Raw genomic sequence first — 18,493 nt, forward strand, 5'->3', positions numbered from 1 at the left:
GTTCGCGTAGATCTACGCGACTGGCATGCAATGTGTTAAAGGAGAGATCCGGCCATTTTAAGTGTTATCTTTGATGTGTCGCTAATCACTCACCAACATTGAAAGGGACGTTGAGTTATTCCAGAGAGTCCCCTGTCGTCCAGTCTGGCGACCCCTCCGTTGGCATAATGGGCTACCGTTCGTGCAGAACGAGATGACGCTGGTTGCTTGTTTCTCTCACAGAACCTGGCGTCTGTGAGAGAAACAAGCAACCAGCGTCATCTCGTTCTGCACGAACGGTAGCTCGCGCGTGACATTCAGCACATGTTTGGGTATCATGAGACTCCACGATGAGTGGTAGTAGAAAAAAAAAAGTTTTCATCGGTTATAATAGACGATTTTCACTCTTACACAGGCTCCCATTATGCCAACGGAGGGGGTCGCCAGACTGGACGACAGGGGACTCCCTGGAATAACTCAACGTCCCTTTCAATGTTGGTGAGTGATTAGCGACACATCAAAGATAACACTTAAAATGGCCGGATCTCTCCTTTAAATAGCATGAAGGCATCTTTGTCCTGGCTGTATCTCTTCTAGAGGTCAGTTGAGATCTTTTGTTTTCATGTCATTGAGTGCTGCTGGGTCATCAGTGGAAGGCTGGAGTTGCAACAAAAGCACAAACTTCAGGGAAAGAATGGCTGATGCTGTTGGGAATCGGTCACTTGATAAAGCCTCAGTGGCCACTTTCAAAGGCTTAAGCACTTCTCTGACCTTCTCCATAAGTGTGCACTCATTGGTACTCAACTCCAAATGACTGAGTTTCTTATCCATGATTACCGCTGCTACGGGAGTTTGTTGCCCGACACACCATATCGTAGGTGCTGTTCCACTGAGTAGCGCAGTCGTTGATTAGCTTAGCATGTGTGACTCCAAGTGTCTTCAGCTTATACTCCAGGAGGTACATGTCTGAAGCAGACTTGTTGAAATGCAATGCTGTGGCCTTTAGTCTGCTGACCGGAATTTCAATAGCCCGCACTGCTAGACCTTTCCTTATACAGCCAGGTTAATTGTGTGAGCCATGCACAGGACGTTGATGGCATGGAGGTGCCTCTCCACAGCGTTAATATAATTAGTTGCGTTGTCCGTGGTGACGGAGAGAACGGACTCACGACTCACGTTGTACTTATTGAGTATGTCTCCTATAGTCTGCAACATTCCCAGCAGGGTGGCTTTTCCGGGCTTCCGTTGTTTTGAGACATCTTTCAGCTCCCATTTCTCATTTATAAAATGTGCGGTGACTGTCACATAGGTTTCCGTGGCTAGTGACGTCCACCCATCTGTGGTCAGGGCGATCTTTTCTCCATTAATATTTTTTCTGACGTTGTTTTGAGTGACATCATACAGCATCGCAACTCTTTCAGTGATTGTGGAGCAGCTGGGAGTTGTGTACCTTGGCTCAAGCTCCTGGATAAACTCTTTGAACCCAGCCCCCTGCGAGAGGTTAATCGGCCTCATATCTTTGCAGATAAATTGGGACAATGTATTTGTAATCGTCGTCTGGCGAGCAGCTGGTTAACCTCGCGACGAGGAAGGAGGCAGAAAACAGGTGATCCTTGCCTGCTTTAACTTTGGTTAATCCACCTCCGTCATCTTGGCAAACGTAATCTGAGTTCCCAGAAGTTTTCGCCTGCTCTGGCGAGGAACTTCTGGGCCAGAGCCCTGGTATTTGTGGGCGGGATGTAGCTTACGCTCAGAATCTGAGCGGACACGCCTCTTACCGGTCTGACTCGTCTAAAAAGTCCGACGAGAGGCAAACAGCAGTACACAACAATGGCGGCCGCAATTTCTCAAGGGGAAATTGCTTCCCGTCGATCCTATTTAGATGTAGCACCCACTGCATGTGGATCCCGCCCCCTTTTCTTCATTGGCTGTTGATTTGAATCACAACGCAGTGGCCGCGCCCCTGCTGTCCAAACTCCGACGCAATGCCTCCCAGACTATGGCAAACGTAGCAGGGTGTACTGATGCCACATGATTCCTCAGGTTGCTTGTAGTGGTGTGATATTTCATTTCGATCTTGCATATTCTGCAGATTTCTCTTGTTATTTTTCAGTTTTTGGATACAAATTATTTTCGAATCCCGAAGTTTGTTCTGACAGCACTAGTGTGTAGGATGATATCTCCTTGTAGAAGAACGAAGGCAGAAGACATACATACGCAAAGCTTTGAAAATTAGCCGTGCACAGAAAGACACACAGACAGGGACAAAAACATAATCTCCACCACCTGGTCTTCTGGCCTGGTGGAGATAATCACCTCAAACATCATTTCCCTGACGTTGTGTTTGAGGAGAAAAGTTTTAAATTAATTTAAATCAGGCTGCTAGCTCTCCAGCTCCATATGCTAATGTGTGTAAAGACAAACATAAACCTGTCTGTTTGGCTGTAATGTGACTGAGCTTCAATTAGGCTGTTAAACATTCTCGAACCTCCCTCATAAAAAAGACCCCTAGTTGTCCCTGCAAAGTGACACTAATTAGAAAGACACTGCAACCAGGAGGGGCTGTATTATCATATCTAGCTTGTGTTTGTGTGTGTGTGTGTGTGTGTGTGTGTGTGTGTGTGTGTGTGTGTGTGTGTGTGTGTGTGTGTGTGTGTGTGTGTGTGTGTGTGTGTGTGTGTGTGTGTGTGTGTGTGTGTCCACACACATGCATGGGTCTTGCTTGAGATACAAACAAAACAAAATCAGCTCCATAACAGACTGTGGCTAGACTAAATACAACAGTAAATGATATAAGTCACCTCTGGAAACCACTCACTGACTACTTGCCTGCTGTAACTCTCTTTAATGTTCACTTATTTACCTCATAGAAAAGATAAGCTGAGGTTTGTTTTCCTAAAAGAAAAGAAGGAATGAAAACATTTTAAGGGCTCAATTGGTTGAAGTGAACAAGAGTTTGAGAGAAAAGCTAGAGGTTTATTACACCTCTAGGAATAGGAGCATGGCCACCACCAGCTAGAGTAAACTACACACCCTGTTATCTTATCTCTAATTTACTTTATCAATGGGGGCTTTTAGCCTTGCAGCACAGGCGAAACTTTTCACATAAAGCTGATGTGTTGTTGGGTCATTATATTAAGGTTTACTCTGCTGAGACTGAGTTCAAGCTCCATCTATTTGCCTGCTTCCCTCAGGTCTCAACACGCACCCTCAAATCTCCACACAGGAGCAGTCCTTCTTTTCCAAAACATGTCCCCCCAAGACAAACAGTGTGCAATTAGCCTGTTATTTAATCATTTCAGGGATAAAGCACATATTTCCAAACAGGTGAGGAGGGCTTAGGCCTTCTATTGTACAGGTTGGTCAACTAATATGCAGCCAATGAAGGATGATATTTACACATCATTCTTCCAAAGCCAGGGGAAAAAAAAGAAGCTCTGCAGAGTGTTTTGTTTACCAGGCCTCTCTACAAATCATTCCACTTCCATAACATCAAAGGCACTGATCTTTATTCAAGAGGAATTGCACACAGAGAAAAATGGTTTGTGTTTATTTTGCGACGAGCTGCTGCGCACGTGGAACACATGCGCGCGCAAGAGGAACACATGCGCGCGCAAGAGGAACACATGCGCGCGCAAGAGAGAGAGAAAGAGAAAGAGAGAGAGAGAGAGAGAGAGAGAGAGAGAGAGAGAGAGAGAGAGAGAGAGAGAGAGAGAGAGAGAGAGAGAGAGAGAGACACAGACAGACAGACAGACAGACAGACAGACAGACAGACAGACAGACAGACAGACAGACAGACAGACAGACAGACAGACAGACAGACAGACAGACAGACAGACAGACAGACAGACAGAAAGAAAGAAAGAAAGAGAGAGAGAGAGAGTCCGCTGTACCTAGTAGGGTAAATGATGTTCTCCTTTGATTGAATGTAGATATAATATTCATATCTTGCTAAGTAAAGCATGACCACACATGCTCCAGCCTTCAGCCTATTTCAAGAACAAGACTTGTGTAGTGTGAGATGCATAACGATCTGATGACTCCCCGACGACTTTAAAAGTCGTACAGTGTGTAGCTGCCTGAACAGCTTACCCCCAAACGGTCATCATGACCATTTGAGCAGCCATCAGCTGGGTGAAGCTGAAATAGAATTTCTCCCCCCAAAAGTCATTATAGTGTCTAATAACTGCTACTCTGCACATATTGACCTGGTACCAGACACTGACTCAAACCCATGTTTCAAAGAATTTGAACGTTTCCCTTTTACGTGTGGCAGCCCTCATGGGGTGTCAGGCCATTATTAACTCACACTCTATCTGCTTTGAAAATCAAGGAGCTGTTCAACAGCAGTTTGCAATGAGTAGGTTTGAGGATATTAAAGTCAAGAGTCCTTGTTAACGCAGAGTATAGGACAGGAGACAAGCTCTTGTTTCTGTAGCATCATGTAAAGATGCATGGCAGTCTGTTGCAGGGCTTAATCATTTGGAACCTTTGATAAAAAAAAACGAAACAAAAACAATCAATGGGAAGAGGATCTGATTCTGCAAATAACTGAGTAAATATGGCAACATAATGCCATAATTCTTCCTCAAGACTTGTAATTATTAAAGTTATTCAGCACCCTTTTCATCCCCCAGATGGGTTGGTGAAATTTGTACTAGATACAGTATGGCAATACATTTTCAACGTGTTGTCAAGGTCCTAAAAATACCCATAACACCTGCTGCTACTATTGCAATATGTGGGGTTCTTCCAAAGAGACCTTCACATACAGTAATCCAGAATGCTGAAAATGTACATGTACATAACATTTTACTATATCTGGCAGCCTGTCTGTGTGTGTGTCTGTCTGTCTGTCTGTCTGTCTGTCTGTCTGTCTGTCTGTCTGTCTGTCTGTCTCTCTCTCTCTCTCTCTGTGTGCTATAAGACCTTTACCAAAAAAGGAAAAACAATAATAATAGGAGCTAATTTAATTTAAAAAGGCATCTTGGCCCTTTTTTACTTTGGTCTTAACACGTTTCCCATGCATGAGAAATGTAGTGTCTAATTTCTCCTGGGAGCTCCATGCTCTGCTGCTATCTCAGCTGTGTTTACCAATCTTCCCTGGATACCAATTTCTCAGCAACAGAAAGTTAATAGTGGTCCACTCTGTAAATAGACTTATCTCATGAACACGAGCTGTCCCCTCGCACCTTGGCTGCCAAGATGGTGGATAGAGAGACTCCCAGCGTGATACGCAGCCCGGATTCAACACAGCAGGATTAGGAGTAAAACATGCAGAGATGCAGAATTCTGATGCAGATATACCATGAAGAGAGCACGGTGTACAGTCAACAGGAGTCACTATATATACTATATTATTATGTTATGAGATTAACAAATCGCCCATGGGATTAACAAAGGTAAGACAGAACAACACAACACCTTGGCTCTCAGAAACAGCTCACTGTGACCTCATCATGTTCAGAATATACTGTAGCATCTTATTTCCACCTGTTGTTCCATTCTGATGAAGGTCGTCTGACGAGGCAGTAAGCTTTAATTAAACCTGAAGGGAAGAGTATTAATTATCCTGTCGTCTGCACTGAAATGCTTGGTGGCTGTGGGCAGATTCTGCCTGGAATACTGATGATGCAGAGGTGAGAGGGTGCAGTCCAACTGTTTCAGGATTATCATTACATTTATCAAATCAGGTGTTCTATGTGCACAGAACCTGGGGGAGGAGCATGATAGAACTGTCCTACATAATACCAATCTGAAACACAAGCATGTGCCTTTAAAAATAGCATGGAACACCTCGACATAGTCATGGTGTTCCTCAGGGAAGCTCCATGATCCCTCGTTGCATTGTTTATTTAATTAACCGCTCTTGATTAGTGTGTACCTTGTTATCTTCATGTTTGTCCTCCTCATCACCTCTATTTGTCTTTTTCTATTTATTTTTGGCATCACACTTGTTGTTCTGCCACGTTAAGTTGCCACATCAGTGTTCAGTTGCCGCATTATCTGTCCTACTTGTCTACCTTTTTTGTTCCGATACCAAATGAACATGATTTTTTTAATGTGCAAGAATCAGTTTTGTCAATTTCCCCTGGTAGAGTGTTTGCAAATACGGAGCGAAGCAGAGGAGCTCCTCAAACTATGCATGCCATCTCTTGGTGGCAGGTTTGTGTTTCCATTAGCCAGGGTGAGCCTGGTTAACATCAAAGTGATGCTCGGGGGTTAGCAGGAAGCAGACACCACCAGGTTTGCTGCCTGCTTGATTAATGCTGATGAATTACAAATGGACGCTGGTCGTCTTAAAGTTGATTTGAGCGCTGTCACAACGTGTCAGCCACACCACAGCCATGTGAATGCATTCATACGTCACACTGAGCGTCTGCTAAATGCCTAAATTGTAGATTGTACACTGAGGTACATGTGGTGGTGGATTTCTTAAACTCAAACAGCATCTGAGTTTCCACTAAACAAACATGGTGGGCGTGAGCCTCCCGGCACCCACTGCTATGGATCTAGCCCAGAAGATAAACTGTAAAAATAACCAAACAAATAAATACTCACCACGCAGGAGGTCAGCGCTGGCCTGAGGTGTGTTGTGCGTCCGGAACAGCTGCCAGTCAAAGTCGTCCTCCTCCCCCTGGGTGAAGTCACACAGATTGGGGTCTGAATCCTCATCGAAGGTACAGCCAGCCGCTGAGATGACACAGAGAAACAATAGCGGTTAGAGCACCAGACACATTGTATTGGCCTGTGCTGAAATCTTTATTAGACAGAGATGATTAATAATTGGTGGTCCTGGACCACTACCCAGTTAATACTTAAGCTCCAGGAGTTTGAGGTCATGCAATCTAATTGGCTTACCCTGACCTTAACCACATTAAAACCCATACAACCCCTAGACACATGACACTGATTTAAACCGACTATTTTTATGCACTATGTGTTCCTGCTTCTTAATTTGTATTCTCTCTTCCCTATTCTTACTTTTTACTTGCAACTGTGGTGTGAAAATAAAGTTGTCCCTTAACACACAGTAGAGAGAGCACAGTCCCTCTTCAGAAACATTCACTTGACACAACAGTCTTCTTGGGCTGCGTTATCGTGGATATGTGAGTGTATGGTTGTAGCTCATCCAGGCTGCATTCCACCATGATCTCACCTCTGATCCCCGTCCCTTTTACTCAAGGTGGGACAGATGCCAGACAACAAACCCACATCCATCTCCCACTCCACCTTTCACCCAGACACCTATTAATAACAGCCAGCCACAAAACAACCACGGTGACATGGTGGCACGCTCTCACCAAAAGCAATGAGCACGTACAGTACGCTCACCACTTTAAATTACAACCAATCGAACTACGGGCTGTAATTACCCCTGACTCAAGTTCAGTTAAAATCAAAGTCTCCCATCAAATAAAACATAAACAAGACCACACAAAGCTCATGCATGTACAGTAGGCCCACATACAAATAGCAATACCGCTCACAGAGGGCTGGGACCCATAGGGAATGTGATGATTATTGTAATACATCAGAAGCTGCCATATTCCATGCACCGAAAAGCTAATTCTTTCAAATTGTGTTTAATAGCTGCGTTTTTTATGGCCCAGAGGCGCTGAATAATGCGGCGTTGTCTCTGCTGCCTGCATCTGTTGCCATATCTCACATTAGCTCAATGGTTTGAAAATGACCCACTAACAGTGGGCAGCTTGAAAAATCCCTTGCTCACGTGACGAGGAGCTCATACCAACGCTGTCGAGGAACACGACGTGATAACGACCCAAATGACCATAAGCCCATCCTGAAGGTGACCATCACCATGCGCTGTGGCTTTATTACAGCTCATTCTTCTGGCTAATCTGCCATTAAACAAATGGTGTGCCAGCATAGCCGGCTCACTGTGCTTATGATTCACAACGTTCATTCATTTTAGTGCTACTGCTGGAGAAAACATAGAGGTGACATCTTCTTGTCATCATTGTCATGTGTATACATGTGTATACAGCAGGATTAGGTTAGGGTCAATTCGGTTTTATACCAGCACCCCGTTTTATGGGGAATTTGTTTTGCTGACATAAAGCATATTTAAAAAATAAATAATACACCTGTATACAAATATTTACAATTAAATACATTTATAACGCTATGATTACTTCTGATTTTGTCAATGCAATTTAAAGCTACAGAAAAGTGTTTCAATAAACATTTGTAAAGCATACATATATAGCCAACCCTATCTGTTGCCAGAACCTTAATAAAAGAAAGAGTTAATGGGAAGGAGACATTTTTCTTTTTGCAGTTATCAATGTGCAATGTCAAGGGTTAATTGTCCTGCACTGGAATCTATTTCTAATATAACTGCCAGAGATATGAGACCTGACACATCCAAACACTCTGCCACTATATCATTCCCTGCTGCTTCTGTCAATGAAGCCTGCAGACTCTGACCTACAAAGACTCATCACCCAGGAGCAGGGAAATGAGAGCTGAGTGCTGCATGGGAGCCCAGGCCAGGGCTTACCAGGAACGTCATCTCCAGAGAGCCTTCTGGATAGACATGGCTCATCTGTCAGGACAAAGACAGGAGCACTCGCTGCACCAATCTCCACTATTTCCCCTGGAAACAATGTGTCAACGCACAGTGAAGGCAGACATTTTTCTGAATATTATCCAGTATAATGTGATGCCATGTCCAAACATCATGGCTGAGATATTGCCATGTAAAACAATTTCACTTGGCTGAAGGCTACTAGAGAAGTACATACAGGGGTTGACACTAAGGTCTCAGAGGCACTTGCCCATCGGGCAAGTACAGGTCATGTTCTACTTGCCCAAAGGTCATACCCACTTGCCTGAATAGGTATTTGACCATAAAAAAAATATGGTAAAACTTGCGCTTGTAGAACAGATTCATGTTAAATGCGATCGATAACTGTCTATTTTGATGGGTATTATAGTGTCACCTGTGTGAAATCCATTTCAGCATCCTTTATCGTTGTTAGTTTGCTCAGCACAGTGGACAATGCTACTGGATCTCAGCTCATTACCGTTATTTACATAAACACTCATTTAAAAACAGATTACAACTTTCCACGTGGTTGAATTCTTCTTTGAATGTGAAACAAAATATTATTGATTAAAAAAAGAAATGACATGAAATAATACAACAGAGAGCTCAGCCAACAGAATCATTATTTGGAGGTATAACATAAATAAATGGCTGGTCAGTTCTGCTCTATAGGTCCTCTACTGTATTTAATCAATTAAATACACACACAATTCTCAGCAAAGCCTCTACATCCTGTCGCCAGAAGAAATTCAGGGTGAGCCTCCGCATCCAATATCACCATTCAGAGCATCCTGAGTAACAGCACCACTGCCTGGTATGGGAACTGCACCACCCTCGACTACAAAGTGGACAAAGCGTGTGGACAGCCCAGTGCATCGTTGGATGTGAGCTTCCCTTCCTCCAGGGATTATATGAGTAACGGTGTGTAGTCAAGGCTTAGCGTAACATCAAGAACATTCATCACCACAGCCATAATCTGTTCCCACGGCAAGGCAAGTGTAACCGGTGCATCATTAGCCAAAGCATCAGACCTCTGAACAGTTTTCACCTGGCAACCATCAGACTGCTGAACAAGCACTGAGCCCTGTCACCATGTTGTATTGCCTTTTAACCATCCACATGAAACTGTGAGTTTAAACCCCATGCTCTGTTTCTCATAAATGTATCCATGCACATGCACACACACACACACACACACACACACACACACGCTCTGTTTTTCATAAATGTATCCATACACACACACACACACACACACACACACACACACACACACACACACACACACACACACACACACACACACACACACACACACACACACACACACACACACACACACACACACGTGCATAAGCGCAGAGAGTGAATGCTTAATAGATTTGAACTTGAATTATGAATATATAGTCATTATATTAACAACACAGTGTGCCAATGGATGGCATGTGAATCCTTCTACAGTCCGCATCTCTGCCAGTCAGGCAGGGTAATAAACAGCGGCACCCAGGGGTCACCTGGGAAATCCAGCGAGGCGAGGCACTGTGGCGTCTCACATTATCAACACCCGGGAACCCAAACTCACTGCTTCTGTGTGGAAGACACTGTTGAGTGCATTGCTCCACACAGACAGCCTCATCTAAATCTGGTACGTCTGTAGGCTGGATCCAGGTGGGAACGGGTGAGTAATGCTGGAAGCCACTTTCGCCTGGGAGAAGCTGGTTGATTTGCATTGCGGTGAGTGCGAGCCCCATGCATCAGCAGGAGACAGGTATATTTATTCTCAACAGAGGCTCTCCACCCCAGCACTCCCTCGGCTGTCCCCGAAAGCCATCCGTCCCTGCACCTGAATACGCAATGAAATCATTTCTCTGCCTCCTTGGGCACTAATAACTCACCCCTGGTGGCTACTAAGGGGTCCCAGTCACACAGATGGGAGGTGGAGAGGACAGGAATGGGATTGGAAAAATTAAAAAGATGGAGAGATAGTGGTCAAATGGAGCAGAGGGTTTGCGAAGAGAGGTTGATGAAATATACCAAAACGGAGGATGAGGGGTAGGCTGGCTAGAGGGCCAAGAACAAGTTAAAATAGGTAAAGGCAGGGACCACCATCCATTGAGGGCACACAATTCTACTATCACATGACATAATGTATCATGATTCTTATTGTCATACTTTTAAGAAAATGCAGGTTAAATTCAACCCAAAGCCACACTGCTAAAAGTGAAGAGAATGTATTGACTTCTGTAATAAAGGAGAATAATGTTTCTCCAGCATCACCTCTTTTCCCAACTCTATTCTAGGGACACGTAAAGGAAAACCAAGGACAGCATGAGGGAAAATTAGAGAAGCCTTTTTTTTATTCCTGTGGAGAAATTCAGGTGTCATAGCAGCAACCGCAGCAAGCGTGAAACAACAACAGAGGATAGATACAGATAAGAGTAGAGAGAATAAGAATAATAAAATTATATCTTAGAGAGCGAGAGAGAAAACACACACAAACGGAATGTTCTTTGTCACAAATAGAAGGGGAACACTTCAATTATTCCACTTCCTGGTTCCTGTGGGCTTGGGATAGGGGGTTGATGTTGATGTTGCTGATAAGGAGGAGATTTTAATTATCATACTTTCACCCCCAGCTCTTTCATTTAGATCTATTTTCAGATGATGCCTCTCTGAAGAAGGCTTGAAATGCTACGCTGCCTCCTGAAGTTTAGTCTAGCCATGACATCCATCTCCCATTTGAGAAGGAGACACTTTGCATTCCTCCAGATAAGAGACGAGACGTCGAGCAGATCCTGAATCTCAAGGACCATAAAATGAATCTGTTTAATTGGCAGGAGGAAGTGGGTGTGCCCCAACGCGCTCCTAAACACCTGTTCCTTTTTTTATTTTGTCTCTCATCTCGTGCGTACTCCTTTATGAGCAAAGTGACAGAAAGACTCCCGGAGGGACTATAGAGAAACCTGTATGAAGGCATTTTTATGCAAAGCAAGCAGTTGGCATTATGTAGCTACATATTAGGACCTGAGGCTATGTTGAAGATGGAATTATTTTCACAATAGTAACAGTTGATCATCTATCGGTGCGTAACAATTGATATCAATTGTTGTGCACTGGGCAGAGATGGCATTTTATCAAGTATTTTACAACAGCTCCAAACACATCTTAGCGTATCAAATTTGAGGGCCAGAAATAAACATTTATACGCATTATCTGAACATCTGGTGAGAATTCTAGCTTACTCCTAGGAGAAAACTCAAGACAGCTTGTTATAATTATTAATGGAGCCACATGCAATCCAATGATGATGCCCTTGAAAAAAAAAGAGAACCACTGCATATTTTACAACTAGCTACTGTATTAGGCTTTTATTTTGGGTGGACAGTACTTGTGTGAGTTCAATGTCACCCACAGACACAGACATGTCAGTAAACCCAGTGGACACTGTAACCTTGCATCCTCAAAGAGAAGACCTTGGACAGGAAGCAGAATGGCTGCAGGTCATGTACAGAACCAGTGGAGTGTGTGCAACGTGCTCACATAGACACCACACCACGTCTCACGTACAGTACCATGTGTTCATCAACTAGAAACACTTCACTAGTCTGACCTGGGGTCAGCTGTACCATGTGTTCATCAACTAGAAACACTTCACTAGTCTGACCTGGGGTCAGCTGTACCATGTGTTCATCAACTAGAAACACTTCACTAGTCTGACCTGGGGTCAGCTGAACCATGTGTTCATCAACTAGAAACACTTCACTAGTCCACATGTTGTCTGATCTGGGGTCAGCTGTACCAAACCTTTGAGCACAAAAGCAGCTCAACTTGACAGAGCGTCAGGCTGCCTGCAGGCTCCTCACAGCAGCTACAATAACAGCACTCTGTGGCTTTCATTTCTTATTGATGATTACAGCTCTTTGTCCATGTCAGCCTGTCTATCAATAGGAGCGAGGGTAAGCATGCACATCCTAAAGCAGTTAATCGGGTGCTGGACAACAATACGTACATGAGAAAAAGAGGGGAAGTCCGCACACCGTTTGAGCTCCCAGTGGAAGAGTCTTAGTTTTATTTGTTAGGCTAACAAATAAAACTAAGACTCTTCCACTGGGAGCTCAAACGGTGTGCGGACTTTAGCCTGTCTATCAACTCTGTTAACTCACATGTCTTCTGTAGCATCTTCTCCACTCAATCCGAACACAGTGTTTCTCAACCCTTTTGGAGCTCTGGACCGCCCCACCGTCTTTGACAACTTATTTCATGATTTGCAAAAGGCAACATAGTTTTTCCTCAATCAACAACAACAACTTTTTCCTCCAATCAAAATGAATTCATGAAATAGAAAAATGTAACATTGCTTTGGAACACATTTTGAAAATGGCGGCAATGTTCCCGCAACCAGACCCAGTAGGGAAGTTATGCAAGTTGAAGTTGAACGGAAAGATCAGCAGTTCTAAAATCAGCAGTTCTAAATGACGGCACTATTGTCTATTCAACATCACCTCAAATTATAATCCATGTAAGGACAATGACATTCAACAAACAGCTTTTTATTACTTCTCTTAAAAGGTGCGGCAGGCAGCTTTGGGGAAAATAGCTAGAACTAGATTTCTCAATTCATCAATGCTGTCGAAATACAAACATTCTACCATGCTTATCTCAATTCCTGCGGACTCCAGAGGCACGATGTTACAAGCTTGTTTCCTGTCCAAAAGTGTGTTCGCAATCCCTCAGCTCTCACAATCTATGTTCACTCTTGTTTTATTTCTTCATACTCCTGTTCTCCTGTTTTGTTTGTGTCTCTTTTTCTTTTGGGAGTTTTGTTGAATATGCCATGGAAGTTTGAGGATGTTGGCTTTGATTTCAGCCATTGTGAACAAAGTAACGGCACAACATACCCTGAAACAGCCAGTCCATCATGCATGCCTGCATGATTGACAGGTATGTCCCTCAGTTCAAGTTCAAGTTCATAGAGCTCTCCTGATTGGTTGAGAGATACTGGGAGCGGTGAGATATCAGAGATACCAAATACTGATGCAAGGAATAAAACAGAGACAGCATTTTCTCTTACACCATTTTGAAAAACTGAAAGTTGGCAGTGTTATGACATTTTAACAACATGTTACTGCAAGAATGTTGCACTTATTACATAAACACATGGAGTACAAAATGTCACTGCTTAAGAGGAATATTTACTGTAAGTATGTTTCTTAAATTCCAGTGGAACAGATGTTCAAGACATTAAACCAAGTGAGCATATAGGCTGAACATACGTACAAGCATACATGATGAACACACAAGCATATCCTGAACATACAAGCATACATACTGAGCACACAGTACAACCATACTGTACATACTGAAAATACAACCATACACACTGAACAACATACAGTACAACCATACATACTGAACATACAACCATACAGGCTAGCAGAAACCAGCTCATTGTCTACTCTATGTCATCTTTGTCATCCACTGCAAGTAATTAAAATGTAGAGGATGTTCACAGCAGGTCTCTGCAGTCCTCTGTGAGGACATACAGAACACTTCTGTGCAGCTCCACATACAGGCTATATGGACCCTGAGGGAACAGTTGCCAAGTGTCATAATAGCATTCATTAGTTGAGAAAACAATTACAATTAATAACACTAAGTCGCATTTAAGAGGCAATCTCCTTTGACTACATTTAATCTCCTGTCTATATGTTCTATACCTCCTACAGTATACATTTTCCTGTCTTTTCAGGTAATCACTATCAATACCCTCCTGATCAACTCCACATTTTAATATGCATATGCCCAGCTGCTCATGTCCTAATAGACTATATGAATAACCATATACCCAGTTGATCTCCTCCCACTATATCAATAACCATATCAATATACCCAGGTGACCATGAGATAATATATCAATATTAATATCATATAATGATGTCTTGTGCCCCCTATGATCACAAGACCTCAGGTGACATCACAACCAGGAAGCTGTGAGATCTGCTTCCTGGTTCAGATCAAGGAAGATTTAGAAAGGAAAGGACATACTTCCGTCCGTTCTCTAGATATATGACGGGTGGCAAAACTCGCACCGGAAGTTCGCTGAAATACGTTGCAGTGGATGGAGCCGGCTGGAGCAGCTCATGAACAAACATTATTTCTGAATGATTGAGACCATTGTAAAATAATCGCTTCAGGAAAATAAAAGAAAACATATCAAACATTTTTTTCTGCTGTCTTGTTTTTTCATGTACACTCTACATAATTTTATTTATGTATCCAAAGAGCAGAGAGAGTAAAATTCTCACTGGGCAGCCATAAACTCTCAGGTGTTGATGGACTGATTGACAGGCACTGATTGACAGTTGTCTGCCAATCAATCAGTCAACACCTGATGAAAGCTAATCCATCTTCAGTAGGAGTTGAACAAGCAACAAAGTAAGTTGTCCTATTGGTAATTGTGTTATGGAAATGTTTGTAAATAAATATTATGAAATTAATTTAAAGGACTGACCTGCAGTGGCAACTATAAACACATTTATTAAAGTCAATTAATTATTTTGTAATATTAAAAATAAAAAAATACTGTATGCCTACTATTGTGAGGGACTTGACACTTAAATCGTTTTATATTACCACTACATTTCACATGCAAATATTGTACTTTCATTATAATAATTACTTATTATTACTAGGCTACTATTACTACTACTTAAACCTACTGTCTTAATTGTTATAATTATTTTAACAGCTTATAGCCTACTTGGCTACAGTTAATTTGCGTATTATTCTAAAAACGTACAAGTGGTACAATAACCACTAAAGCCCTATTTTGGATATCTGCTGTTTTCAAAAACGTTAGACAATTTTGAAAAATGTGAATACTTTTACTTTGGTAGGCTACTGTAAGTATATGGCAATACTTGTGTAAAATTCTGAAAACAGGCCTTGAACTTGTACGAGCATATTACATTGTGATACTGCTAGGCAACTTCTACTTGAGTAAAACAAATAATCGGAGTACTTCATCCAACACCACTGACTTTTAATTTTGCAAAATAATTTACTCTCGACATTATGAAGACGTTATGTTTAGTTTATAATTGAGAATTAAAACCAAGATGGGCTTTCCACACCTATTGCTCATAAGCAGGGAGGATGTTGTGCTCAATGAGAATAGTAGACCTATTATCTCATATAATATATTATATTGTTTCATATAATATAATATGTTATAATTGTATCATATTCACCAAGCTGTGCAGTGCAGCTGCACCAAGCTTCATTTAGCCTAATTGGCGCAGCGAATTACGAGTGTGGGGTTGTCCAGCTGGTTCGATCCCAGCGCGGGGTTCTAAAACATTACAATATGTCTATTATATTGTACTATATTAGTCTATATATCGTTGCTGTTGGGTGAAAACGTTGTGTCCAAAACGGCATTCATTTAAAAAAAAGAGGAAAAAAGACAGGAGGGTTCTGTCCGACAGCAATGATACACTTGCCTTGTTCCAGCTTAATATATGCTAGAGTAGCCTACATCTTGTTTATGTTTTGCTGGGATATTTATCTCGATATTCAATCTATCATATGTCCACTTACAGTAGCCTACACATAGAAGGGTTCGACATTCGCAGTGGTGGAAGAATTAGAAGTACTCCAATGTCTACCTATGTTTTACTAGCAATACCACAATGTAGAAATACTGTGCTACAAGTAAAGGTCCTGTATTCAAAATGTATTGTAATAAAATAAATGCTGGCATTAAAATACTTACAGCACCAAAAGTCAATAGGCCTACTTACAGTATCATGCATAAAGTCCCATTTTCACACTTTTGTTTGATATCAATATCTTTCAAACATAGCAGATCTACAAGCTCACCAATGTCTTAATATATTAAGTATAAATAGGGCTTACTACTTGGTTAAAGGTAGGGTATGTGATACGTTTTAGTTTAAAAAAAAAGTTGTGTTAAGTTAAAAGCTCTATGTTCTGATAGTAATCATTGCTATAGTATTTGTTCAGTAACAGGGGTCTCCCTGCATGTCTCTCCAGGTCTTTAATAAAGAAAATATATATTTCCAGTTGGGATGCGAATTTCAGCCAATCAGGAGAGAGTACAGTAGTGTAGCGTTAGTTACATCTAATTTCTTTGTGTCATCACTTCCAATTTGTCTTGTATATCCTTACGAGTTCTCCTGATTGGCTCAAATTAGTATTAATGCATTGTTGTACTTATGAGCTGAAGAGACTCTATAGCAATTATTATTATTATCAGAATATAGCTATTTAACACTTATTTTAACCAAAGAAAATCACTTACTGTACCTTCAATGTATGTTTTGTAATCGTCTAAATCAGTGGTTCTCAACCAGTGGTCCTTGAGGGGGTTCCAGGGGACCCCAGCAAAATGTGTTAATACATTTTCACCCCTTTATCCATATTGTATACGTTGGCTATTCAAAAATAGCGGATATACAAGCTCACAGCGAGTCACTTCGTGCCGTGCCGCAAACTTGTAGATCTGCTATTTCTAAACATTTTCGAAAAGTCTTTTTCACACCTTAAATTTTGGATTTTCTTTACACAAATCTTCTCTTCTGGGGGTCCTTGGCACAAAACATTTTCAGATGGGGGTCCACGGCCAAATGTATATCAATTTAGCGGTCCTTGGCATGAAAAAGGTTGAAAACCACTGATCTAAATCTACAAAGTAACTTGTACCTAAAATTTTCAAATAATGTTGAGTAGAAAGTACAATATTTTCCTCTGAGATGTAGTGGAGTATAAAGGATTGAGAACATAAGTAAAGGTACTTCCAAATTGTACCTAGGTACAGTACTTGAGTAAATGTAATTAGTTACTTTCCATCACTGAACATTGGTCATTTGGATAAGGAATGGACAGAGGAAAGATAAATGACAATTATGAAGTATGATCAAATCAATACAAGTATTTCTTCATGGATAAAATGTTAAGTTCCTTGCCGGCCATATTTCTGTCTTATTCAACGGGTCATTTCACAACAGTTAAAATGGTTAGCTGTGCAGCACCACAGTGCAAGTCCAGGAGGGCAGGGCCTGGCCCACACACGAAGAAATTCTTTAGATTTCCCAAGGACCTTGTGAGGAGAAACCAATGGGCAAAAGCCATAAAAAGAGCTGGGTCAGATGGGTTCACACCTTGGATACCTACAGAGTGGGCAAGGCTGTGTCAGGTAGGACACTGTAAAAACACATACAATGCTATTTCAGTGTCAATAATTGAAAAAGTTTACAATTCTTCTTTTCTTTTCAAAACTAGGATCACTTTTCAATTGCCCAGTTCAATCCCAATGGGGGTCTTCTGCCTAATGCAGTCCCTGACAGAACGAGCAAGCTCTGCATGACCGAGACCCTCAGTACAACAGGGACCCTCAGTATGACATTGGCACCCAGTGCGACAGGGACCCCCAGTGCGACGGGGACCCCCAGTGCGACGGGGACCCCCAGTGCGACTGAGACCCCCAGGGTGACTGAGAGCTCCAGTGTGACAGAGAACCCCTGCATGAGTAATAGTAATACAACCCCCCAGGGAAATGGGATGGATCACAGCAGGCAATCAACAGGTAAACACACATAGGATGATATCATCCAGAACACAAGAACATAACATTTTTAATCAAGTGTTATATCATGAACATAATCAAGGAAACAAAAAAACACATTAAGGATCACTTTTCAAACACACAGTTTTAAAAGTTTGTTTTCTCCCTACTGCAGTCAATGATCAAATGAGCGATCCCTGCATGACTGAGGCCATATGCATGACTGGGAGCCCTTGCAGAACACCCCTGGATCACAATTACACCAAGAAATCAACTGGTAAAGAGACATGGGATGCAGTCATGCTAACCCTAACCCTTTTTAATTACGTGTACATGAACACAACAAACATGAACAA

The 18,493-nt window shown here is 42.0% G+C and overlaps 1 protein-coding gene across 7 annotated transcripts in view; it reads right to left on the minus strand.

Moving 5' to 3' along the window:
• The window catches only part of LOC308083185 (receptor-type tyrosine-protein phosphatase U), a 209,605-nt gene that overhangs the window by 144,426 nt on the left and 46,686 nt on the right, over positions 1-18,493 (minus strand). For all 7 annotated transcript variants that reach the window (XM_080425388.1, XM_080425387.1, XM_080425384.1 and 4 more), the window contains exon 2: positions 6,541-6,672. In XM_080425388.1, coding sequence (XP_080281514.1) covers positions 6,541-6,672 — 132 coding nt within the window. The remainder of the gene's footprint in view (positions 1-6,540; positions 6,673-18,493) is intronic.

This window comes from Gymnoscopelus braueri, assembly GCF_963280865.1.
Source record: "Gymnoscopelus braueri genome assembly, chromosome: 4".
In the NCBI taxonomy this organism is placed as follows: domain Eukaryota; kingdom Metazoa; phylum Chordata; class Actinopteri; order Myctophiformes; family Myctophidae; genus Gymnoscopelus; species Gymnoscopelus braueri.